We start from the raw sequence: 27622 nt of genomic DNA, 5'->3' as shown, positions 1-27622 counted from the left end.
AACCGAGAGGTAGTCACATACCACCTTACCCCCAATCATTTTTGAAAGCACAAAGCAGTCAGGGAGATTTAAATGCAATCTATATGGCTAAATATTGATGGTTTCTATAAAAATACGTTACATAAAATTAATTTACAGAGCCTTCTTTTACTCCCACACACTTAATATGATATGGTGTGATATGGTTAAGTATTCATTCTGAATGTATGGACTATATGGATATCATTGTGTAAACAGCAACTTATTTTAAAATGGCTCATATAAAAACTTGCACTGAAGTTTCTCCATTTAAATATACATAAAATGTGCACATCCCCATGATACATTGCTATTTAAATATTGCTAAAATGTACTGAAATGCATTGCAAAGCAGTTTTTGAAGAGCTTCAGAATCAATTTAGAATCGGCTGTATAATTCATAGGCATATAATGAAGAAAAGCCAAAATGCCCTCTGGCAAAAATCTGGAAATTCTAATTATGACTCTAATGGATGTAAATGGTTATTGTAAGAAAATATGGACCACCCACTGCATTTTCTAGGAAAAGAAATTGCTTTAATTGCAAAAAAAAAAAAAAAAATGCAAAAAGCACATTTGTTTTAAAAAAAAAAATATTGTATTGATCAAAATTGATCATAAATAGGGCTTTAAAGGACATGTAAAGCCTACATTTGCCTACAATGTATATCAGTTGGGCACATCTCCCCCACCCAAATGGCATTGTTTGTATTGCATATATCCCCTCTGTTTGCCTGCACCATCTCATTTTCCTAAAGCAAATAGCAGCTTTCACTCGGTGGCCATTTTTCCTCTGATACATAATCAGATACATTTAAATCTGCAAAGAGCACACACACACAGACCCTTATTCAGCATACATTTCATCAAGAATACACACAGGCAGAACGGTCTCTAATAAAAGTTCTGCTTTGTTTGAGCTGAGCTCATGAGAGGAGGTTAGGGGAAAAAAACTGAAGCAGGTAGCTAGAGCGGAGTTTCTATGGGAACCAGCAATGCCATCTCTTTACTGGCTGCTAGACTAGGGGGCGTGTTTAGTAATCTGAGCTTAGAACAACTGAGCATGCCCACAAGCCAACAGCCAAAGCAAATTCCTGAGGGAGGGGGCCGAGTGGGTTACAGGAGGAGAAGGGAATCTAAGTGATTAAGGAGATGTTGCAGCCTTACTATTAACCTCTGGACAACCAGTGTGGCAGGTATACTCTCTTGCCTTCAGATTTATCAAAGTGAGAAATTAAAGGTCACCATAGTATGAGATTAAAGTTTAATGGTGAACTCGAACTTGACAAATACGCCTGAGTAACCCCTTAGGAATGAATAGAAAGTGGGGGAATTTTACTGTGGTCAGCTTTAATTAACACAGTAATAAATCTGCCCCGTAGTGTAAAATGTTTTGTTGTCATAGGGGCACATTTACTAACCCACGAACGGGCCGAATGCGTCCGATTGCGTTTTTTTCCGTAATGATCGGTATTTTGTGATTTTTTTCAGAAATTATCGCGACTTTTTCGTTACCAATACGATTTTTGCGAAAAAACGCGAGTTTTTCGTAGCCATTCCGAAAGTTGCGCAAAATCTGGCGATTTTTTCGTAGCGTTAAAACTTGCGCGAAAAGTCGCGATTTTTTCGTAGAGTTAAAACTTGCGCGAAACCGTATTGGTAACGAAAAAGTCCCGATAATTTCCGAAAAGTCGTAAAGGCGCCGAAAAAAACGCAAAAAATACGAAAAAGTCGCAAAATGTTCGTTTTCCAATCGGAATTTTTCCAATTCGAATTCGTGTCTTAGTAAATCAGCCCCATAGAGTTACTTTGTGGGGTAGTTTGCTGGATTGACTGTTTAAAAAATATATATGCAGATATAGCTAAAATGCCACTATTTTGCAGCTGTTACTTAATTTTCAATACAATTTTATAAATTATGGTTGTGTGAGTTTATTTATATGCCTTATGTTTGATTTTTTCCCACTTTCTTTTTAAGGACTTTTAGAGACCTGGAACATCTGTTTAATAAGCAAACAGCCTGGAAACTGCCATCTGCTATTATGTTTATTCAGAAACACATTGTTGGCATGTCTATATACCATTACAGGCCTACTTGTTATACAGCTTGCCAAATTTCAGCATTTAACATTTGCTGGATGACCAGTATTTCATGTATTGCAGCTGTGAGAAAATCTAAGTATATTTCCTTCATAGATTGTAACCTCTTCAGGACAGGGGACTTATTCCTACTGTATACTGAAATTCCTAGCATGGAAATATTTATTCTCACTGTCTGATTTATTATAACTGTACCCCTGTTGGTGTTCATGCCTTGTTAAGCATTGCATACACTTGTTAGCACTATGTAAATAAATGTTAGCACTATGTAAATACAGCACATTACTTTTATGGTCCTCCAAAAGCAAGTATTATTCTTTTTAGAATTTATGAATGCCTGGAAATAAATGTAAACACGGAAAATGCTTGTGTTATGTTACCAAAGTAAAAATGTAATTAAAGAAGACTTTGAGATATTTACTACATTTTTACCTGTGGACCTTTGGGGTCAGGATTTTTGACACCAAAAAAAGTTGCAACTTTTTTGAGATCTATTATGTGTTTTTTTTAATGACAATTTTGAATCTGAAAACTCTCCACCTAAAACCTCGAGGTCATGTTAAAGGTAAATAGCAGATGTCCCTTCCCTACCATGGAAATTTTTTTTGTATTTTTGACACTAGTTTTTGTGCCTCAGTTTGAAAAAGTTGCGGTTATTATGCTTTTCATGAATTTTTTGCGACTTTTTCCAGCACATGCTTTTTCACTTCGAAGTTTTTGATAAATGTCTGACATTACTAGAAACGAGTTTATTTGTGGTTTCAAAAAAGATAAAACAAGATAAATTCGAGTTATAGTAAATCTGCCCCTTAGAGTTGGGTAATGTCTGTGTAATAATCTTGAAATATTACACAGGGACTACTGCCAACTGTTTCAGTAATGTTGTTCACCGTGATGTACAGTCAATAACATTGCTGCTCTGCAGCACTGGAGTCCTGTGGTCATTTTCAACCAGGTCCTTATCTTTTTGGAATTTTATGTTCTCCCCATGTCTGTGTTTTTTTTCCTGTTACTTGGCCAGGTTGTCCCCAAATTTTCCTGTGGCATATGTGTGTCTGTGTGCATGATGTGTTGGCAGTATTTTAATCGCTGGCTGGTACCTCGTACCTGGTACTGACAGCTCACTTATTATGTACATGCGTGTGACATAGGCAGGTGAGTTGCATTAACTGCTCTTACATCAGACACATGCGCTTAATGAGCTGGACAGTTAACTTTCTTCATAAAAGACATTAAGGTATTCAACATTGGTTTGTTCCCAAAGCCTACATGGCTGGTTGATGCATAATTCTGCTAATATGTACAGCCTTACAATCTTTCCCCTGTTTTTGATTCTTTATTGGGCAAAGCAACTTGTTATATTATCTAGGTCAGTTATGGTTATGGTGTCCACACTGCTGAGTGCAGCTTGTAGTTAAATCAGTGTAATCTCTATGTGCAGATCAAAGAGGATCCAAAGAATGCTGCTGGCTGTTTCTCAACCATACTTTATTCAGTTCTTGCTGGGCTACAAATCCCAGCAAACTTTAACACATTATCAAGAGTTAAAGCATGTTGGGAGCTGTAGTCCAGCAACACCAGGGCTATAACCTTAAAGCAATTTTGCTTTAAGACTATGTTAAGAAATGTTTCCGGCTTACCCGAGTCAAGGGTTGCATTAAAATTCAAAATAGTCCTCCAGTGATAACCCTACCTAATCTGTGTAAATCTGTTTCCATATATTTGTACCTGCATTTAGAATTGGACGCATTAAACCGTTTTTCTAGCACCAAACAAGTAGTGTTTGATTTCAGTGACATTAAAACAAAACATTAAAAATGTGCGATTAAAACTTTCCACTGAAACCTTTTTTTTGTAATCACAATTTTTAAAACCTGAACCCCAGTAGATACCAACATGTTTAGAATTTAAGAATTTGTTAGGATAAATTATGTAAAAATTTGGGGGAAAAAGCTAACGATCATGCCCAGACTAAAACTCCAAAATGGTTGCCCTTTTTATTGGCCTCCACTGGGATCACCTGACTGTAGCTGGGAATGATGGGAGCTAACTTGCCTGAGTGCAGACAAGGGTATTCATAATCAGTTAGTAGCGCTGTGCTTCCTTGGTCACAAAAAAAGGCTTTATTTGAAAAAAAATTAGTGGTCCAAAATTTTTTCAAATAAAGCCTTTTTTGTGACTTGTGGAGTACAGCGCTACGTATTGATTACATATATATACATATATATAAATAAATAATAACTTGCCAGGTACTGACCATCAAAATACAACCATAGGCAAAAAAAAAAGCAATCATGGCACCAGATCTGCATAGATTAAATACCAGTCTTTATTCAATACCCATATCTATGCGTTTGGATCCCCATAGGACCATCGTCAGGGGAAGTAGATATGGGTACTGAATAAAGACTGGTGATCAATCTATGCAGATCTCGTGCTTTCTATGGATATATACTTGTTTAAAATAATCCAGCACTCTGCATAAAAACATATGTTTGAGAAACAAATATAATGTAGCAGAATATACACATATTATATTTATTGAATATAATAGCGGAAAAATTATGTAAAATCTGCTGAAATGTAATTAAAGCTGTTACTGGAAATATCAGTTTTATCTGAGGCCGTGAACAGAAGGAGCATATGGAATATACCCAAGTGCGTAACTATAAAGCAAACGGATCCTGCATCTGCTAGGGTCCCAATGGGCACTGGCTGATAACTACTTTTAGTTTATTAAAAATATGTTATTCCCAAAGGTCGGAGGGCACTAAATGAAAAAATGAAAACTGTTTTGATTTAATAAACATCTCCTATAGTTTAGTGGAGTTTTTTTTAATATAATTCTTCTATACTTATATTTTATTCTACTGAAGGATGCATCACTTAATCTTAGAATGTATGAGGCCCCTGACTGCCCTCCCTTTTGCTTTGGTAAAGATTGTTAGAATCTATATAATATTGTATCTACTGAAGTAATTGCAACTGCTGATCATTATTATTGTTACTAATGAAGAAAAAGCTTTTTTATATGTCAGTTTAAACTGGGGTATTGTGCAAATTAAACTGAGGCATTGTTTGTGAAGATTCTCATTCATCAAGGTCATGGTATATTTGTAGTAATAAGTTAAATCTTATTGCTGTGTTTTTCAAGAAATAAACAGCAGGTCCAGCTGATTTAACTTATTTCTACAGAGTTGTTGTGTCACTCAAGATGCAGTTTACCTGATGTTTCTATAATATTTGTCCTGAAGTGGAAGATAAAATAAATGCCATGATGTACTGAGAGGTTTTTACTAGTATATACAGTGGATATAAAAAGTCTACACACCCCTGGTAAAATGTCAGGTTCCTGTGCTGTACAAAAATGAGACAAAGATAAATCATTTCAGAACTTTTTCCACCTTTAATGTGACCTATAAACTGTACCACTCAATTGAAAAACAAGCTGAAATCTTTTAGGTGGAGGGAAGAAAACCAAAAAAACTAAAATAATATGGTTGCATAAGTGTGCACACCCTCTTCTAACTGGGGATCAAGCAATCACATTCAAAATCATGTTAAATAGGAGTCAGCATACACCTGCCATCATTTAAAGTGCCTCTGATTAACCCCAAATAAAGTTCAGCTGCCCTAGTTGGTCTTTCCTGACATTTTTTTAGTCGCATCCCAAGCAAAAGCCATGGTCCACAGAGAGCTTCCAAAGCATCAGAGGGATCTCATTGTTAAAAGATATCAATCAGGAGAAGGGTACAAAAGAATTTCCATGGCATTAGATATACCATGGAACACAGTGAAACAGTCATCATCAAGTGGAGAAAATAAGGCACAACAGTGACATTACCAAGAACTGGACGTCCCTCCAAAATTAATGAAAAAACGAGAAGAAAACTGGTCAGGGAGGCTACCAAGAGGCCTACAGCAACATTAAAGGAGCTACAGGAATATCTGGCAAGTACTGGCTGTGTGGTACATGTGACAACAGTATACCATATTCTTCATATGTCTGGGCTATGGGGTAGAGTGGCAAGACGAAAGCCTTTTCTTACAAAGAAAAACATCCAAGCCAAGCTATATTTTGCAAAAACACATCTGAAGTCTCCTAAAAGCATGTGGGAAAAGGTGTTATGGTCTGATGAAACCAAGGTTTTACTTTTTGACCATAATTCCAAAAAATATGTTTGGTGCAAAAACAATACTGCACATCACCAAAAGAACACCATACCCACAGTGCATGGTGGTGGCAGCATCATGCTTTGGGGCTGTTTTTCTTCAGCTGGAACTGGGGCCTTAGTTAAGATAGAGGGAATTATGAACAGTTCCAAATACCAGTCAATATTGGCACAAAACCTTCAGGCTTCTGCTAGAAAGCTGAACATGAGGAGGAACTTCATCTTTCAGCATGATAACGACCCAAAGCATACATCCAAATCAACAAAGGAATGGCTTCACTGGAAGAAGATAAAATTTTCGGAATGGCCCAGACAGAGGGGTGATCTGAAGAGGGCTGTGCCCAGGAGATGCCCTCACAATGTGACAGATTTGGAGTTTTTCTGCAAAGAAGAGTGGGCAAATCTTGCAAAGTCAAAATGTGCCATGCTGATAGACTCATACCCAAAAAGACTGAGTGCTGTAATAAAATCAAAAGTTGCTTCAATAAAGTATTAGTTTAAGGGTGTGCACACTTATGCAACCACATTATTTTAGTTTTTTGGTTTTCTTCCCGCCGCCTAAAAGATTTCAGTTGAAAAAAGTTGAAAAAGATCTGAAATGATTTATCTTTGTCTGATTTTTGTACAGCACAGGAACCTGACATTTTACCAGGGGTGTGTAGACTTTTTATATCCACTGTAGGTCTTGCAGTATTGGGATTAAGAGGTGACATGTAAGATTGAAGGCTTTTTGTATTTGAAGCTAAACTGCAGGTGGAAATTGTTTCAGATGTGACAATTACTAATGCAGTTTTAGGTCAGGTTGTACCTAAACTTGTTGCATGCTAAAGAAAATTGTTAACAATCCATTTTTTTAATGTGCCAAAACAACCATTTAAAAAGTTGACACACATTTCTACATAATGGCTAATTAACATTTAATTATGATCCTTTCTACAGGGCTGTAATCCTTTGTATGCAGCATGCATCTTAAAGGAGTTGTTAAACTTTGAGTTAACTTTTTGTAAGATGTACAGAGTAATATTCTGAGACAATTTGCAGTTGGGTTTAATTTTTTATTATTTGTGTTTTTGTTTTTTTTAATTAATTTTATTTTACTTTTTGTTCAGTTTGGAATTTCAGCAGTTATCTGGTTTCTAGGGTTCAAATTATCTTAGAAACCAGGAAGCGAATTTTATATTTATAGGAGAGGACCTGAATAGAAAAATAAGTAATAAAAAGTAACAATAAAATTGTAGCCTTACAGGGCTATAGTATTTTAGCTGCTGGGGTCAGCAACCCCCATTTAAAAGTTGGAAAGAGTCAGAAGAATAAGACACATAATTCAAAAGCTATAAAAAAAAACCGAGTAATGAAGACCAACTGAAAAGCAGCTTAGAACCTTCTATAACATGCTAAAAGTTAATAAGTGAACTACCCCTTTAACAGCTACTTGGCTATTCCACATGTGTTCAGTCTGCAGGAGATAAACTTTGTGTTCAATCTGCTTTGTATCCTACAAGCCCCAGAAAAGCCATAGACATTTTGTTTTATCACATAATTATCTTTCCTGTTGTGTATTCCAGGTACTACAGTGCTACCATATTGCAGATGTCTGGCGTGGATGATGACAGACTTGCCATTTGGCTTGCTGCTGTTACAGCTTTTACTAATTTTAGTTTTACACTACTCGGGGTATGGCTAGTTGAAAAACTTGGCAGAAGAAAACTCACACTTGGAAGTCTTACAGGTATGGGATTTGTATGGAAATTATGTTTTCTGTTTGATAAATCAAGTACTTGTACATGCACAGTACACTGATATACTTTATGAAGACCCTTTGGGGAAAATAATTTCCAATACTTGGCAACTGTTTCACATTTTACCAGGAGAGTGGTCTGTGTATTTGACAAGAGGAACCTAGATTGCTAGTTATATACTCTAGTTATCATTTAGCAAATGCATAATGTATTCCTGTAAATGTAGACTCATAAAATGTAAGCTAAGAAAATGTAATAATACAGACAATAATGTTTGAAAATGGCACAATTTGCATATCCAATAAATGTAGGATTTAGTTTAAATCCAATTATGATGTTTTCAGAAGCTGGCCAGCTGAATTCTGATTTTGTCTGGTATTTGATAATCTGCATGAGATTGGAAGCATTGAATATCAGTGAAGCTGTGCTATCAGAGAATGTTACTGTCTGCAAAACACTGCAAGGGCAAGTAGTGTAGACTAATTGTGTAGTAATATAGACTACTTTAATCAAGATCAGATAGTGAAGCTGAAAAAAGAATGTAAAAAGGAAAGGTAAAAGTTCTGAGGAAGATCATTTTTATTGGCATTGAACCTTATTATTACTATTTAGTTTGTGCTGCACAAAAATGCAGGTTTTTATACTTATATAAGGTCATGTTTTTCATGTATCACAATTTCATATCTTATTGCCATAGGTACCACAGTTGCCCTTTTTGTCCTTGCTTTGGGTTTCTTGTTGTCTGCTCAGGTATCACCACCTGTTACATTTACACCAGGTGATCCTTCAGGTCCGAATTCTACTTGCACACAATATAGGTGAGATTTCTTAATTCATATATCTATATATCCGCAAGCAGATATATTGAACTGCTATTTGTATCTTTCATAATTGAACCCCCATTGCTCACTGTAGCCACGGTAACAGGTGGCTCTTGTGTTATGACTTACATCAGAGGATGCTGCCTGCTGCTCTGTGGTTACATTGACATCCTCAACTTTAGCCAAAGCAAATTGTAGGGGAGAAAAAGCAACAAAAAAATACATTTCTGCATCCTGTATCCTTAAATTTAATGAGCACTTTCATCAACCTTAGTTATTGAAATCACAATAATGTTACAGTTTCCTTTTCGCTAGAGAAGTCTTTATTCCCTTCACAGGCAAAACTTTAATTAGAACTATATAAATGTACTGTTTTATCTTAGAGATGCAATAGAAAATCATGTTATACTCTTATAGACATTGTACCATGCAGAAACTAGAGGAAGGCTGCATTTTTATTGGATTTTATAATAACAGAACAGAACAGAACAGAACATCCTCTGTGTTTCTTCTAATACACAGTCCAATATAGTTTATAGAAATCCACACTTTGGCATTACTTTGTGTCGTAAACTGCTGATAAAGAATAAATTCTGTGTGTACAGATTCACGCCCCCCCCCGACTAAAGGATTCTGTTCTCCAGCTAGCCTTAGTTATGTCAGCTTATGGCCTTGAAGACAGAAAAACTTATTTGGCAAAGACCTCGTTTTCTGTGAACAGATATTTCTATGAGTGTACAGTGGTAAACTGTTAACCCCTATGCTCATAGGTTTCTTATATGCTACTGTCACAAAGTCTATATAAACCCTGTGCTGTCTTTGTTCTGTAGTTCTGACTATCTTTTGCTCAGAACCCACGTACATGTCTAATAAAGCTTATCTATTTACCTCAAACGACTTTCGGTATCTGAAATTTCAATAACACTGCAAATACACTTTGTTTAGTGCATGGACTATCCAGTAAATGAAGTAGAATTGCAGTTTATAATATTTCCAGTGTGTTGTTTTTTTTTTTGTTAGGTACTGTATTGTGTTTGAATTGTCAAAAGTATGCAGATCAAAACTCCACTCAAGCCCCCTAGATTATCAGATCCATAAAATGCATTGATTTAATTCCAGTGTTAATAATGTTACAAAGCATTATGTTACAGAATGGTAGTATACTATGGGGCTGATTCACTAAGGTACGAATCCGAATCCAGAAATCCGATCATTTCTGATGATCTCAAATGTCTTAAAAATTATTTTCGTTTGAATACGAAAATTTCGTAGTTACGATCCGAATGTTCCGAAATTTTCATATTGAAACGATCGCTTGGGAATGGCCCCACCGTAAACGGTGGGAAAACCTTTTTTGACTTTGATCCTTCTGTGCATGATTTTGGAAGCCTCCCATAGGACTCAATGGCCCTCTGCAGCTCCAACCTGGCCCAAGGAAAGTCACGACACCAAAGCTTGAATGAATGCAAAACTTTCGTAATCATTGCCACAAATACGATTTTATCGCACAAATTGTTGCAAAGTACAAAAAAGATGCGCAAATTACAAAAAAAATTGCATAAAATACGCACAGTTCTAAAACTTAGAAAAAATATGACTTTTTTGTATTCAGACTCAATCGTACATTGATGAATGTGCCCCCCTATGTGTTAGGGACACAATCAACTCAGTATGTTCAACATTGGACCAAAATGTGCTTCTTCGAAATACTGTTGCCGCATGTTGTTTTGATCTCCTAAACTTTCTGTGTATATTTTTTAATCCCACATTATTATGTTTCCACTAGTGAACTTGGCCAAGGCCTAGAGACTTTTTAAATTCCCTTTCTATTTTCCTCCATAGAATGGAGATTCACAATAATTTACAATTCAGTCTAATTTTTGTGAAACTTTTTTCCAAACACACTAATTTGTTTTAACATTTTGACATACCACTGTCTTCATAATTGGTCTACATAATTGTACTGTGAACATCCTCTTTAAAAGCTCCACAGTTATGGGGTGGGAGGTTTACAAAAAATTAACACAATGCTACATGTAAAGAAAAGAAAATCAGGATTTCCAGCTGCAAAGCACTTTTAACTCTCCAGGTCAAAGAATCTCAGCTTTTAAAATAATGGCACTAAAATTCATAGAGAGCAGAATTAGACAAAACCCTGCAAACTCGTAAAAGCATTTAATAAGTAGAAAAAAAGGTTTAACATAATTGGAGTAATCCCCTTTTACAATTCACAGTAAATTGACTGTATAGGTAGATTTTATAATATATATATTATATAATTTAAATAGGCCATAGACTTTTCTTTCTCATTATCTAAATGACAATCCAAAACATGTCCTTGGATTTAATAACAATGTAAATGTCTATACTTGACATGTAGAAATGTGTGCCTGGTATATTCTGGATTGTTTGTTTGGTCTTCACCTAAAGATATGACAGCTGAGTCATAAAAGCTTGCAGTATGATATTTCCTTCTAGTAATTACACCTTTTTGGTAGTTGCGTTGAGCTCTTCTGATTAGTTAAAACAGGGGGTGTGTCATTTCTGGCCTAGTTAAAAATGATTCCCTATAACCCTTCATGCACTCTAGATCATAGAATCAATGGCTCTTACACTGAAGTGCGAGAGGACTGTGTCTATGTCTGAAGGTGTGGGAAGGCAGACTATATTGCAAGTCAAATGTTTGTTTTGTTTTACAGTTATTGTAACAAATGTATGTTAGATCCCAACTGTGGGTTTTGCTATAAGAAGAATGGCTCAAGTATAGTTGACTCTTCATGCATCCCTGTAAACACAGAATCTACTGACAGAGCTGCATGGGGAAGGTAAAGTACCCTTAAATCTTTGTGTCTTTTAAAATTATAGTTATAAAATTAAAGTTATAGTTTCTAATGCTAATAGACTACTGATGCACAAATATGGCAGCCCCCTCATAGAGGGGGACAGGATAGGTAATGTGAAAGCATAAACAAAAGCAAAAATACCTTTATTGCGAAATGTAAAAGCTCATACAATGTTTTAATTTCTGGTGTCAGTATCTCTTTAAATCGTATTTCTGAGGATGTGTACATGTTATTAATGTATTACTGTAATACAGTGGTTTCCATTGCATAGTGCTGAGGTCAGGACCTAATGGTGCCTATCCTGAAGCCTAGTTAGAATTTGGGGGTTGCCAATAACATTTTTTAAATGCTCCATTAAAAGGTCAGTTATGCTTGAATATCCTATATATTCTTGGAATTATGGCCAATAAAGCAATTTTTTAAGTATATGGAACCTTCCTATTAGCTGGGGAGTGTGATGAAATGTTGGAAATTAGAGGTAGGCATGCACTGAAAAAGTCTGAAACCCACTGCTGAGGTATCAGTAATTTTAGTTTTTTTGTTGATTGTTGCATTTTGTCTCTTACAGATGTATGAATGAAACCAAATCCAAAGCAGGGGGCTCCATTTGGGCTTATAACTACTGTCCCACTTCATACTCTTGGACTGCACTTTTAGGCCTCATTTTGTATTTGGTTTTCTTTGCACCAGGTAAGAGCTATGATTTCATAATAAACATCATAGCTGGTCTACTATAAAGCAAACTTGGGAAAATCTATTATTTAATCGCCCTCTAAAGCTTAAGGTATAAAATTGATTTTAAAGCTCCCTGCAGCTTTTGTAATGAAGTGGTACACATCAATAAAATGCCTAGCTGGCAGTGTCACTAACAAGATTGCTAGCAAAAATGTCAGATCATCGTTATTAACAGGAACATGTCAGTATGCTTTTAAAAATATACATGCCACTAACTAAATTTAAATTCAATTTGGGTTATAATTTCCCATATTGCAGCCATTTTATAAATATGCTGTGTATTGGATAATCGGCCATATGCTTGGAAATACTTGTTCGTCACATTACTAGTTGATGGAACGCTTCTGTTGTTGCCTATGTAAAGACTGTCTATTGATTATAAAAAGTGTTAATTCCAAGTTTGCAATAAAATAATTCTCTTAAACTTTTTCCAAGAAATGACAGTGGATTAATTATTTACTTAATTAATTAAACAAACTCTTCAGTAAATGTATATTTCTAGGAAGTAATACAGTGGCCAGAACATTTCCTTGAACTAAACCAGAACCCTTCTTTGTTGTGTTACACTGGATGGACAATCAGACATCATTATTTCTCCAGTGTACAAGATGGATGAATCCTGTGTCTAAATTTCCTTACAAGTGTTTGTTTTTCAGCTCTGAAGTGATGTTTTGCGTTGCCTGTCTTTTTTTCTTTTTTCCCCTTATAAAGAACTTGTATTGCCTATTAAAAATAATCCTTAAAGTGCTTATATCTAAAAAGCTCATAGAATTTATTGTGGTTCAGGATTACTACTGTATTCTCTCTGTTTTTGGCTGGCAGACAATTTCCTTTCCAAATTACTGCAGTAAGTAATTGCACTGTAGCTAAGGGGTATAATTATCATGCTGTGAAAAAAGTGGAGTGCATCATTATTGGTGATGTTGCAACCAATCAGCAATTCGATTTCAACAGTTAGAAAATCTAAGCAAAGCATCTGATTGGCTGCTATGAGCAACATCACCGGTAATGTTTTACTCCACTTTTTACACAGCATGATAAATATATCCCTAACACCAATGTCAAAAAAACCTATAGATCCCAGGTATGGCTAGGCCACCTGTTCTGGAAAAAATACCAGCCTTCCTGTATTATCTTTTTCCCCTGTTAGTAACATTGGCATAAAGCATAATTTTCACCAACCAGGCCAGTAAAATGCTGACCAGGTGGCAACCCTAGGTATGGGTGATTTAAGAAGTTAAAAGTGTGAACCACCCTTTTGCTTTTTGGACAATGGCACACTGGACATTTTGTGGGCCATATGATATGGTCTCATGGGTAGGTAACAAACACCCAACTCACGTTATTGCTCATCTGGATAATCCCTTAGAAAGAAAATTTGTAGATAGTATCACATGTATGAGATCCATTATCCAGAAAGCTCAAAATTACAAAAAGGCCATCTCCCATAGACTTCCTTCTAATCAAATAATTTAGATTTTAAAAAATGATTTCCTTTTTCTCTGTGGTAAAAAAACAGTTCCTTGTACTTGATTCTTACTACAATATCATTAATCCTTATTGGAGGCAAAACAATTCTATTGGGTTTAATTTTAAAGGAGAAGGAAAGGTAAAAACTAAGTAAGCTTTATCAAAAAGGTCTATGTAAATACAGCCATAAGCACTTACAGAAACACTGCACTGAGTCCTCTATCAAAAGAAACACAGGATTTCTTGTCTCCTTTTTTTGGAACATGTTGTTCAAGCATCTGACTTCCTCTCTCAAAAAAATCCTTAATTCCTTTGGCCAGGGCAGTTCTCATTCCCATTAGAAGGCTAAGAACTCACTCCCCCCTCCCTAAGAAATGTGTGATCTGAGCTATAATGGCTAGTCTGCAAACAGGAAGCTATTTAAAAAAAAAAGCTCCTGTGTTAAGCAAATGGAGAAACCTTCTAGGGCTCTTTACTAGGGCTGTTCTAGGTGGCACTAATGTGGTGAATTTATTAGCAGCAAAATACCAAAATTACTTTCCTTCTCCTTTAAATTATTTTTTTAGTAGAGATCCAAATTACCAAAAGATCTGTTATTTGGAAAAACTCAGGTCCCGAGCATATATCTATAACTGTACTACTTTATTTATTAACATTTCAACTGATTTCTGTTGTACTCTGGTTCAGCTGTATGCACTTTGAAGGGGAACTCTGGCTTCTGAACTAAAATTTGTTAAAAAGCCACACACAACACAGAAACCCCTCATATACATATCACTGTAATCTGTTCCTTTAAAAAGTATAAATAAATTCCATTTTCATATGCTGAAATCCAGTTGCACAATAGTTCTTCTCTTTTTGCATCATTTGAAATCCTGGCTGGGAGGAGGGACTAAAACATTAGAGTTACAAATTGTAACAACTTCTTCACAGCTTACAGACAGCATGCAGAAACTACATAACTCACAATGCATTGCACTGTGATGTTCCTTTCCCGCATGGAATTGTGGGATTTGGAGGATGCAGGCTAAGGACACTTGACTACTGTCTCAATGTAGTCAGCCAGATCAGCAGGCTAGGCTTGGGTAACAGTTCAGTCATATTATTACATTAAAAATCATGTTTACTTTTCAAAAAGCTTAAGTTATGTTTGGATGGAGTTCCCTTTTAATGAATTAGTTGCACAGCGTGTTACAAATGGGAAAAATGTGTTATACTAGTTATGTACAAAATGTAGACTTATGCTTTTTCTCCTGAGAGGTGGGGTTGTGAATGAATGTTTCATTTATATGCATTTCACCAAACAAATAAACCAGCTCTATATATTGTCAGTAAACAAGCTCACTGATGAAAATCTCACCCATTTCTACTTTTTCTTGTTACTGTAACTGTAAATATATAAAATTTTTATCAGTCCGTGTTTTACCCCATTGCCTGGTGTAAAATGTATTTTTCATATATTTTTAGGAATGGGACCAATGCCATGGACTGTGAATTCTGAAATCTATCCTTTGTGGGCTAGAAGTACAGGAAATGCATGTTCATCTGGAGTGAATTGGATTTGTAATGTTCTGATTTCACTCACATTTTTACACACAGCTGAGTATCTCACATATTATGGTAAGAAAATCAATTGAAAACATATATTCTGGTGAAATAAATATTTAATTTTTTTCTTTTTAAAACAGAATTATACTTTCCATATACATACATAATTTCTGTTATGCTACAATTGATTATTTCTATACCTGTGAAAACCATGTGGTCTTTTTCACTCTCTGCTATTAAATAGCAGTATCAATTTTTATTTATTGTGCTGGTGCCTGTGTGATTTGTATAAGCAATTATATTCACTATAACCTCCTTCAGCCTGTATTTCTATATTGTTGGCCTTTAGATACACCAATGCAGGTAGCAGAAAAGCACTTGCATGCTGTAGTGCTACCTGTATCAGTGTATCTATTAGGCATTAAGAAGGCCAGTGCTATTATAGTTGTATTGAGGCTCAGACTGTTAACTCACCTGGTACAATGTTCAGTTACAGACCCCTTTCTTCCCTCGCTTCTGCAAGGGTTCTGGTACATCTGTGTAACTGACGGTTACTGTGTCAGGACCAGTTGTATTGGCAAAAAGTTAAGTATGGGAGTGGGCAGCTGGAACTAAAACATTTTTTAGGGATGCTGGCCTGGTTTCCACAGATTTAACCCCCTGGAACCAAAATAATGCCTCATTACAAATAAATTTATAGTTTATTTTGTGAAGTTGTTTGGAACTGTGCTTGTTACAAGGGGTGCAGGCCAATCCTATTTTTACTGCCTGCCATTGGACAGATGTTAAGAACAGAGCCCTGGTGTGGCCTGAGTCCTCACCCACTCCCTAACTTGCTTCTCTAAATAGGATGCAACTTAGAGGATGGAGTGGCTACGTCTCTTGAGATCTAAAGCAGAGCTTATGCACCTGATTTCACATTAGGGGTCATTTACAACAACCCGAGTTAGAATTGCAAGAGCACTAAGGATGTAAATATGCTCCCTTTAGTGCTCCTATAAAAGCACTTCTGTCCAGGGTCTAGCTGCACTCTGCACCAAAAGCTAAATAAAAAATTTGGTGTAAGGTAGAGAGTGTAGTGTCAGCCTCCTCTCACCACCTCTTAAAGTGATACTGATACCAACATTTTTTTTTATAAAAATATGAACCTACTTCCAGACCTACCTATAGGTCATGTTGACTGTTTTTTCCTAAAAGTCCTGTTTCTCTACACGAATCCTACTGAAGATCCTCAACCCCGACTGTAGCTTCTCAGTCTGTCAAAAGAACTACATCATAAACTGTGAGGATTCAGCTTGCCGTTTGCTTCAAAGAGTTCCCCCTCCCTCACTCGCTCCTCGCATCGCATTGTGAACTAGAAAGCAGGCAGGCTAGACCTTTCCTTTGCCTGCCTACTTCAAAGGGCTGTGCCCCCTCTCTGCTCTTCCCACGAAAAATTAAATAGCAGGCCAGCTAAAGCTTTCCCGTGCCTGCCTGCTTCTAAGGGCTCTCCCTCCCCATTACACATGTACAACGGAGCTGAGCTTGTCACACACCGGCTGAAAGCAGAAGGGGCGTTGTAGGTCTGTGATTGGGCATATTTATTCACTTGGGAGGCATTTAAATTAAAACCCGGAAGAGGGGAACAAACATGGCTGCTCCGTGGGTCTGTAATTCGTGCTACAATAATTATGAAGCAAAAAAACTTTGCAGATTTACTTTATAAGGAATTTTAAGCCGATACAAATTAAAACACAACAGCAGGTGTCTGTATAACTTTAAGAATACAGCACTGACGAATGCAGGCAGCTCTGTATTCATGTATGTAATGTACAGTGTAATGCAATCCCAGCCTCGCTTTGCTCCATTTAGAAGTGATGGATTCTCTTTCTTGAAGTCCTCCTGTTTTCTAGTGAATCCGTACACTGCCCACTGTAGAAAGCAGAGGGATTTTAAATCCCAGTATCCATCACAGCACAATAGAACAAGGTGAGGGAGGGGCTGCTTTACTTTGAGTTGGTAAATGGTTTATTCGATTAAGGGAGAGATTAGTGTGGTTTCCGATTAAACATACCTGATTGGAATCAGGTATGTTTGTGAGGGAAAAATATATATTTATATTTGGAAGTTCAGATAGTGAATACTCCTTTTATATAGTTGAAATAGTAGGATCAGACTGTGCTATACCCTCATACTGTACTACCTAAGGAAAACAATATAGCAACTCCTACATAAAATACAAATATAGAGAGAAGGCAGTCGGTTATAAGTGAGTTATAACTATGTACCAGTTTTGCCCCCAATGGCCCAATAGACAGTGCCCCCATAGACAGTACCCCCCATACACAATGTCCACATAGAAATTGCCCCCTGAAGGGTTAACATGTTAACCCTTCACCCCCAAGGACAGTACCCCCCATACACAGTGCCCCCATAGACGGTACCCCCCATACACAGTGCCCCCATAGACGGTACCCCCCATACACAGTGCCCCCATAGACGGTACCCCCCATACACAGTGCCCCCATAGACGGTACCCCCCATACACAGTGCCCCCATAGACGGTACCCCCCATACACAGTGCCCCCATAGACGGTACCCCCCATACACAGTGCCCCCATAGACGGTACCCCCCATACACAGTGCCCCCATAGACGGTACCCCCCATACACAGTGCCCCCATAGACGGTACCCCCATACACAGTGCCCCCATAGATGGTACCCCCCATACACAGTGCCCCCATAGACGGTACCCCCCATACACAGTGCCCCCATAGACGGTACCCCCCATACACAGTGCCCCCATAGACGGTACCCCCAAACACAGTGCCCCCATAGATGGTACCCCCCATACACAGTGCCCCCATAGATGGTACCCCCCATACACAGTGCCCCCATAGACGGTACCCCCCATACACAGTGCCCCCCATTGACCCATAGACAGTGCCCCCCGAAGTAGTCGTCTTGTTCTTTTTCGGCGGCTTCTTCTGCGGCGGCGACAGGCCCTTTTATAAGGTTGCTTACGTGTGACGTAAATACACACGGGGTGCAACCTGTCGCCGCCGCATAAGGAGCAGGAGCGCCCGGCTCCAGCCAGCGCATCCCGCTGTCCCGAATTGTTCAATGAATGTCCCGCATTTCCGTAATCTATTAAGGAAATGTGGGACATTCATTGAACTATCCGGGACAGCAGGATGCGTTATTAAAACCAGGACAGTCCCGCAGAAAGCGGGACAGTTGGGGGGTATGTAAATGAGCTCATGTCAGAAAGGGGGAGCTTTGATTTACCTTTAGTATCTGGTACAGTTTATTAGTGTAATGGTTGTTTTGCTAATTTCTTTGTGAACAGTGTTTGTTTAAGAAAAGAATTGCCATTATAATGTGTCTTGCTGAATTACAAGATGAAATATATGCTGATGGTTGTTTTTCTCTTTTACAGGAGCATTCTTCCTATATGCAGGATTAGCGTGTGTGGGACTCATATTTATTTATGGATGCCTTCCAGAGACTAAAGGGAAGAAACTGGAGGAAATTGAATCTTTATTTGAAAGCAGGCTCTGTACGTGTGGTGCCTCTGATTCCGATGAGGGGAGGTATATAGAATATATAAGAGTAAAGGGAAGTAATTACCATCTCTCTGACAATGATGCGTCTGATGTGGAATAATTTTCCTCTGCAGATGCATGTTAATCATTTAAAAGCCTTCCAAGGAAGGGCAGCTATAGGTGACCTCACAGTCCTGCTTCTGGTCTGGTTCCTTCTACAGTTCAAAATGAACTTTTTAAATAACAATATTATCTATGTTTAATGCTGTTTTCAGTCGGATAAGGGTAAAAGAGAAAAATTTTACTTGGTTACGTGTTTACTTTAAGTTATACCGTGTGCTTTCAGACAATCTCCAAATTGTAATTTGCATCAGGTAATGCACATTACTTTGCAGTTTATTTTACAGTTTCTCATGGGTTTTTTTTTTTTTATTTTGTTCTGCTACGGAAATGTTCTTTGCAGTTGTCTAAGTCTTCCTTTGTTAATACCATAAGTTGAACTAATGTGGTTATAGTCAACTGTGCACGATCAAAACTAATTCCATGCACTTTTTTTTTTATTTGCTTTTTTTTTTATCTGTGAAAACTAGTATGTGAGTATTTGGCAGGAAACTTTTATATTGTGTATATATTTTTAACATTCCAAAATGTAATATTTTCTGCAAAAAATAATCTTTCTAAAATGTAGGAATCTAACAAAAAGCACAAACCATATATATTTTCAATTCCAATGGAAAATTTATTTTTAGTAGCTCCTCCTTAGATCAGTTCAAGCCTTTTGTTAATGCCAAGCAAGCCTCTACTGCATGGGTTAGTTTAGATAGCAGTTTAGTGAGGGGAAATCTCTCTCTATAAATGTGGAGGTGAGATTGTACCTTGTAGTGTAGAATGATTACTGATGTCTATATAAAGATAATTCACTATTTATATGTTTCTTTTGTTTCACAAATAAATATGAGTTAGATCAGAGCCTAAAAGAGTACAGTATCCCTTTATTGTATTGTTATTCACATCATCCTAAACTTAGGCCTAACTTATTCCCACATGCACAGGTTAATGTAGCATGCTATGTTCCATACGGGTAAGAAATACAATGTGGAGTAAGTAGCTTTTTGGGAACAGAGGGAAAGAAGCAAGTAAACCAGTAATACGCTGGAGAATCTGTATGCTAGACATACTGTATGTAGTGAAGTGACAAACACAGGAAAATAATGAAACAAGCCAGATAGGGGTTATAAAGGAAACTAAGATGGAAGGAGAGACAGTGGTTGCCAATAATCTTATTTAATGGTAGAAACTTTTTTTTGTTCTACTTTGCTTTTAATGGTGATTCCAGACACAGCTTTATCTACCTGTACATACTTGCATATTATTTTTATGTTCAAACCTCCTGTTTTCAAAAACAGTTTAAACAATTGTCTACATATAGCAGATTCTGCAGAGGACAGACCTCTGGGGCACTAATATTACTAACATACAATTTGGAGATTGAATATATATATGTATATATAAAGTGTTTGTCACATTTACATTAACTGTGTTGCCAAACTAACATTTATTATTGTATTGTTTGCCATTTACTGAAATCAAACTTACTATATAACACGCTACACTTTTCTACCAAAAGTGTACATTTTCACATAAATATAGTTGTATGCTCAATGTGTTGTATGTACGTGAGAACTTTTTGACATTATATATTTATAATGAAATGCTGCATTGTTTTCCCTGAGACAACCCTCTAAAACTTTTCCAGGATAGGCTGTATCTGTTTTTTTAGGGCCATTCATACTTCACACACCCCTACTACTATGACCCCTATATATCTAAATGTGTCACATGCACATGATCTATCTAAATGTTTGCAGGCAAAACATTTGTAGATCAAATAAGTACCACATATAACCAACTTCTTGTCCTAAATTGATTAAGTAGTGTATTTATGAAATTATGCACCAAAGTGGCCTGGGGTGCAGAATCATATCTGGCATCATCCAATGGTATTAAGAATCTTATTTCCATGATTCTTAAATTGCTATAGTCAGCACTCACATCAAAAATGATAAATAGGATAGGTGGTAGCATGCTCCACATCAAGGATATAGTGACAAGAGGGTCAGAGCTGAATTCATCCAGGCTTAAGCACTGCCTTTCTATATCAGCACTTTTGAGCTTCTGAGTATAAATGTAATTTAAAGGGTCCTTGTTGGAGACAAATAACATGGAAGATCCATGAATGCTTCATTTCTTCCTTTTGTAAAATATAGAATAACATTAGAGCTAAACAATCAACTTGAGAGAGTTGGAGTCAGACTGGTACTCAAAGGTATCTAGATTTCCCTACAGCAAGGGTCCCCAACCTTTTTTTTATCTATGAGCCACTATCAAATATAAAAAGAGTTGGGGAGCAACACAAGCATGAAAAAAGTTCCTGTGGGTACCAAAAAGGGCTGCAATTGGCTATTTGGCAGCCCCTATGTGGACAGGCAGCCTACAGGAGGCTCTGTTTGGCGGTACACCTGGATTTTATGCAACCAAAACTTGCCTCCAAGTCAGAAATTTTTTTTAAAAAGCACCTGCTTTGAGGCCACTTAGAGCGGCATCCAAGGTGGGTTGGTGCACAACATGTTGCTAGTAAGCCTCTGGTTGGGGATCACTAGCCTAGACGGTACACACATTCATTTCTTGTATATCTTTATGTTTAACGAAACAATATACTATGGAGCTCATTTACTAACATTCGTACTTTTTCTTTTTCACAAATTGTGGTTTTTAGTGCTAAAATCATGGATTATCCTGATTACAAAAAGACTCAAAAATATGTGGTTTATTAAGTGGGAAAAAAAGACAAAATTACGTCATCTAAATGCTGTCACAGTCATGTAGATGTCAGTGGGAGCTGAGCTAGGCAAATTATAACATTCTTTATTTTATTTGTGGTTTTTCAGGTTTTTATTTTATTTGTGAACACATGAAATTTTATTTTTTTTAAAAAAAAAAGGTTTTCGTATTCTGTTTGTTTTTATTCAGCATTTTAATTCATTCATGGGTTTTCAATTCAGATCTTTAAATAAATAACTAGATTTCAGTGAAAATGAGTTTTTTGTTGTTTCAAAAAACTCTAAAACCACTAAAATCAGAATGTTGATAAATGGGTCTTTATATCTCTGTACATAAAATGCATCCCTTTATATATGGCACATTAGGTTGTCTGTTCTTTAATATGCAAGAATTGCAGGTATACTCGATGACTCTATAAAATCATATTTGGGACCTTGTGACATAATGCTAAAATATTAGTTTTCAGGGCAGTGGAACTGATGGGAACCTGTATGCCTGTGCCACCTGTACCTCTGCTTCTCCCCATGTTTTGTTGCCCGTAACCAAGAACTATAGCCTGACAGTGTGACATTAACTCGGCTATGGTCTTAAGTGTATAAAAATGATAAATACAGTACTTTGTCTCTGAATAGCCACTGCAGTAGGAACAATGGCACATAGCCATATATACACACAGTGCTATAATGTCATAGAGCTGAGCTACTACCCGGCTGGGACTATACCAGCTTACCCAGTACAAATCATAGCTAATGCTGCATTATTAACTAAATAAGAAGGCTGGTATTTCCAACCCTAAATACAGCTGAGCAAAATGTTGTTCTACTTCAGCTTGTAATGGAAAAAGGAAGTAAACATTTATTTAACTATGCCCCAAACATTTAAACATTGCTTTCTATTATAGGGTAAACTATAGCTATTACATCAGGCTGCTGGTTCAAGAGGGAGTGTCAATGGTAGCTTTTCCCCATGGCAGTTATCTACAAAGGAATCCCACATTTGACATGAACCTTTACATGTGCTTTTGCATTTTGCTATAATGCTTAAGAAACAAATATTTAAAGAAGGGTAAAAAAGAGGTACAGAATTAAAATGTATAATAATTAAATGATAGAAATTTACACTACAGTTAGGCATGAAACTTCAATAAAAGAAGGTGCTTAACACCTTATTCCACTCTCATTTTAACTGATTTCTGCTTCTTCCACAGTGGTGGCAAATGTACTTTCTTAAATGAAACTTGGAATTTACATGCCAGTTAAATTTGTACACCACCACTTTATAAATATGCAATTATTTTATATCTTTATGTTTTTTCTAACATGAAATTAATGTTGCATATTTATAAATAGGTCACTTTGTTTTGAGATGCGACTTTTTAAAAGCCAGGGGTTAACATGTTTGAGGCAATGACTCACTGGATGTTTTGACACCCACAATAAATTGTTTTCTTCCCACCGGCTAGAAATCAACTGTGGGGAAACATATCTGGCGCGGCTACTTTCCGAAGTTTCTACTTTCCTCAAGAGGCAACTAAGGGCAATATTACGAAGTATCTGCACTGCATATGCCTACGGTGGAGGCAGTATATTGCAGGCGACTAATCTCCTTGTCTGTCATTGCCCTTAAGATCCACTCTGAGACCAATTTTCAGGTGGTCCTCAGTCAATTCACCCATTAGCCTAAAGGGTATCTGTAGTACAGTTTGGCCTCATTGCACTCATGTGCTGATACCCCACTGTAGGACACTGGGAAACATCTCTAGGTTTCTGCCTGGACAGATCAGTTAGGATTGCAAAGCATATTATAAAACTAGCTCTGGCTTGGCAATGGGCAGAATCAGCTAAAATATTCAGTTATGTCACAGGGACTTATTTATAAAAACTGAGCAAATTTGCACCCGGGCAGTAACCCATAGCAACCAATCAGCAATTAGCTTTTTTGAGGCAGCTGCAAGTAGAACAATGAAATCAAACATCTTGCCATGGGTAACTGCCCATATTCAAATTTTCCCAGTGTTTGTTATGACTCCCACTGTGTCTGTGGCCACCTTAATCGACATATGACACACACATTTCCTGTCATTCCCTTCCCAGCTGTCATTACCTCCCACTGCACCTCAGTGTATCCATGTTTCTTTCAATATGTGCTTACCTAAATATCAGCTGTTAGTGTGTTTAAATAAACAGATATAACTATAATTGATTGTTTGTTCATGTACTTAAAGTGATATTTACTATTCATGTACCAGGCCAGAAGCAGAGAATTCACATTGTGTGCTTTATGGCAAATCTATATTATTGCGGGTATTTCTAGCTTACATGTAGCTGCTGTCTATAAAAATCATTTTGGTTTTTTTTGGTCTGTTTTTTAAAAGTTGCGCTTTTATGAAAAACTTTCCTTGTTTCCTACTATATCTTATCCAATTTGTGTACGATATTGTAAGCATAATCCAGTGAACTGAGTTGTGGCAGTGTTAATGTCAGCGAAGTAATCTCCTATGGCTTACTGTACATTGTAAAGGATACAACTGTCCCTGCAGTGTAAATACCTTCAAGACCATGTCAGAGTAACTGATTTATCCTACTGCTTCTATGTTTTACGTAGAAAAGTTTTTACAGTTTGTGCTAATTATCAGCACTGTGGTGTTTTGTATCAAAGTGCAATGATGTCTAAACTATATGACAATTATTTAGAATTGTAATAAATAAAATCTATAACAGTCCTAGAACTCTTTGCCTTTTTATATGTAGTTATTGGAAAGTTTTTATATTGGACTAGGCTAACATGGAGGACTTCACTGTAATTCTTGTAGTTAAGTAGATTTTAGCAGCAGGAAAGGATTTAAGAAAGGCACATGTTGGTTAGTGTCATGGTATTTCTGTTTTCTAAAGAGAAGTCCCTTCTAACCTGAACTCCATAAAGGAAAGTAAAATAAACTGTGGCAGCAGTACACCAGATGCAATGATCTTAACACTGGGAACATAGGTCTCTTACTGTAACTGTGGCTTATGACGGAAACTGTCTTTAGAAAATATATTTTGCATTATACCTGTAGTTATAAGTTGTGCACTTCCTCAGTTTTAAGTGGAATATCATCTATATCCCCCACATATCACTGCCATTGGCACTTAGACACAATGAAAATAATCCAAGCCCGTACAGTGCCACACTGCGTACACTGTTCCTTCATTTGAAAAAATAGTAATGGAAAAATGTTATTAAAGGAACAGGAACACCAACATTTTTTTAAAAATAATTACAATATAATGTACTGTTTCCCTGCACAGGTAAAAGTTGTGTATTTGCTTTAGAAACACTACTATAGTTTATCTAAAGAAGCTGCTGTGTAGCCATGTAGGTAGCTGTGCAAGCTGGAAAAGGGAGAATACAATGGTGTTCTACAGAGCTTTTCTGTTATCTGCTAATTAACCTGTGCCTTTTAGCCCTATTTCAGTTGCCTCCATTGCTACCCAGCAGCTTGTTAATATAAACTGTAGTCATGTTTAATAAGCAAACAGATCAGTTCTACCACTGCAGGGCAACAGTACATTATATTTTAATTACTTTAAACCACTTTTTTTTTTGTATTACTGTTCCTTTAAATGGTAGCTAATCATCTGATTTAAATGTTGTTTACAGGTTTTATACATGCCATAAAGGTTCTGTAAGTGCCTAAAAGTACAACAGATCTGTGAGGCTAAAGAAACTACATTACATATGCCACGTGACGTAAACCTATTGACAGAGCTTATTTGAGTTGCCCTTTAAGATAAAATATCATGCACTAAAAACATTATATCTTACTTGATTCGATTAATAATTTAAAAGCCTTGTCAACAAACCTTGAAAGGGAAACTGCAATCAGTACTCAATTACTATTATCTGTAACTGTTGAAGATGTTATTTGTTATCATTAATAACAGCTGAAATGCTACAACTATACCTAATATGAAATGGAAGTCTAACAGCGACCAAGTTCAGCATCGGTTGTAGCCAATAAGTTATTTCTGTTTAAATCCATATTGTTACATTATATTGTTTTCACAAGCATCAAGATGCAAAACAATGAAAAGGTAAAATGAGCCATCTATTGGCTCCTTCCATATCTATTCTTGTGTGTTCCACCCACTTACACATGATTCTATTTGAATGTGCTTGCAGTATGACTAAATTAGTGGAGGCTTACCGATAGAACTTTCTATAATTGGCACTTTTTATCTGAATACTGATATTGGATTGTGCATTTCTGTTCATTAGAAGAACAGAGGTGACAGCTGGGGTAAGCACAGTGACTAGTGAAAACAAGATAGAAGAGGCAAGCCCCTTTAGTTTGCAGCTTGTATAGATTCTAGGGGGAACAAGGGATTGCACAGCTTTACACCTAATACCAATGATCTATAAGTAACAGCAGGAACCTAACTAAACATTATATGCTTATGAAGCACATCTGCATTCTCTTTACAATGTTAAATCAGCTGTTATTTAAATGGTAAATTCTTTACTGGTTTTCATCCATATAAAATAGGTTATGATAAAAGCTAAATCTAATTAAAATTCATAAAGCATCCCCCTCTCCATTCTCTCTAAATTTCTAGATGCCGTTAGAATGGCAATGTGTGCTGGGTGATATTGCCATTCGACTGGTGAAAAATCCATTCTGATGGCTGCTGCGAAGGTTCATTATGTTTAACAACAAAAAGTTTCGACTCTGTTTCCCATTACCCAATGTAAATGATTTCATGGCTGAATGATTAGGGGGCACACGTGAATGAACACAGGGAAGCGACAGCATTCTTTAGCATTTCTAAGAAAATATAAACACTTCTGAATGGATCAGCAACACTGACACAAATGCAAAATCTCTGCTAATTCTGACTTATGTATTTTGATAAAGTGTGCCCTGCCCAACCCTTTTTAAGGGTTTTATACAAATGTTGCTGTTTTTTGAAAAATAAAAATGATGTCATGGTTTCTGCAACATATGTTACAATGTGTTCTGTTTAAACAATGAATAAAAGTCATTAATTACATTGCTATTGTGATTATTTTGTGTATTAGGTTTCAGTTGCCAGATGTCCAGATGATGTACAAATGCAGAGGGGCAGGTAGTACAGTGCTTATTCTGGTTATACTGGAATTAAGGTATTACATCTCTTTTAGCGCCCAACACTAAGAGCTGTGGCAGCCTGCCAACAAACACCGAATACATACATTCTTGTCATGAAAGTGGCATAGGGCTTTCAGCACCCAACATAACACAGTAAGATCCAGAATGACCATCCCAACAACTTTTTTCTTTAAAACAACAAACTGGTAAGTGAAACACACAGAATATATACTCCTATTCTAGTGCCATACAATGTAGAATCTACAGTGCCTGCATATAAAAGTGCCTGTTAATTCTACGTTTTTGGTCAGCCTTCTATCCCTCTATTCTGTGCTGCATGAGTTTTCATAGTAAAATGAAGCATATAATTCATAGCATAAAACAGCTGGCTAAGGGACATTGCATTTTACATTGCCTATAACATTTAACAAACAGACACCATTGCATGTACTAGACATCTTGTATTGCACAGCAGAACCTTCTTTTTAATTTTATTGCCCTTATAAGAAGTGCTAGACCACATAATTCTTAACCTTATTTTTCCTGGAGCGTCAATGGGTGAATTGCAAACCAAATGCACTTTTATTAGAGAGACTGAACTGTTTTTGTTGAATTTGTAAGCATGCAATTATAATAGCTTGTAGGAGTCTGATAGATCCCTCTCCTCCCTTACTACAAATGTTAGCTGGGCCTTCAAATACATG

General features: G+C 36.7%; 1 protein-coding gene across 3 annotated transcripts in view; it reads left to right on the top strand.

Moving 5' to 3' along the window:
- Positions 1 to 26841, top strand: part of slc2a13 (solute carrier family 2 member 13) — a 67465-nt gene extending 40624 nt beyond the window's left edge. Inside the window, exons 5-11 of one of the 3 annotated variants that reach the window (XM_031899004.1) lie at positions 7856 to 8019; positions 8727 to 8847; positions 11550 to 11675; positions 12262 to 12383; positions 15366 to 15518; positions 18865 to 18984; positions 26407 to 26841. In XM_031899004.1, the coding sequence (XP_031754864.1) occupies positions 7856 to 8019; positions 8727 to 8847; positions 11550 to 11675; positions 12262 to 12383; positions 15366 to 15518; positions 18865 to 18984; positions 26407 to 26438 (838 nt within the window). In that variant the 3' untranslated portion in view covers positions 26439 to 26841. Of the gene's footprint in view, positions 1 to 7855; positions 8020 to 8726; positions 8848 to 11549; positions 11676 to 12261; positions 12384 to 15365; positions 15519 to 18864; positions 21237 to 26406 lie in introns of those variants that run through there. The other 2 variants (XM_031899003.1, XM_004913004.4) reach the window with 2 other exon arrangements.
- The last annotated feature ends 781 nt before the right edge of the window (positions 26842 to 27622 follow it).

This window comes from Xenopus tropicalis, chromosome 3, assembly GCF_000004195.4.
Source record: "Xenopus tropicalis strain Nigerian chromosome 3, UCB_Xtro_10.0, whole genome shotgun sequence".
Classification (NCBI taxonomy): Eukaryota; Metazoa; Chordata; class Amphibia; order Anura; family Pipidae; genus Xenopus; species Xenopus tropicalis.
The sequence above is the reverse complement of the archived record's forward strand: the minus strand, read 5'-3'. Positions and strand labels throughout refer to the sequence as shown.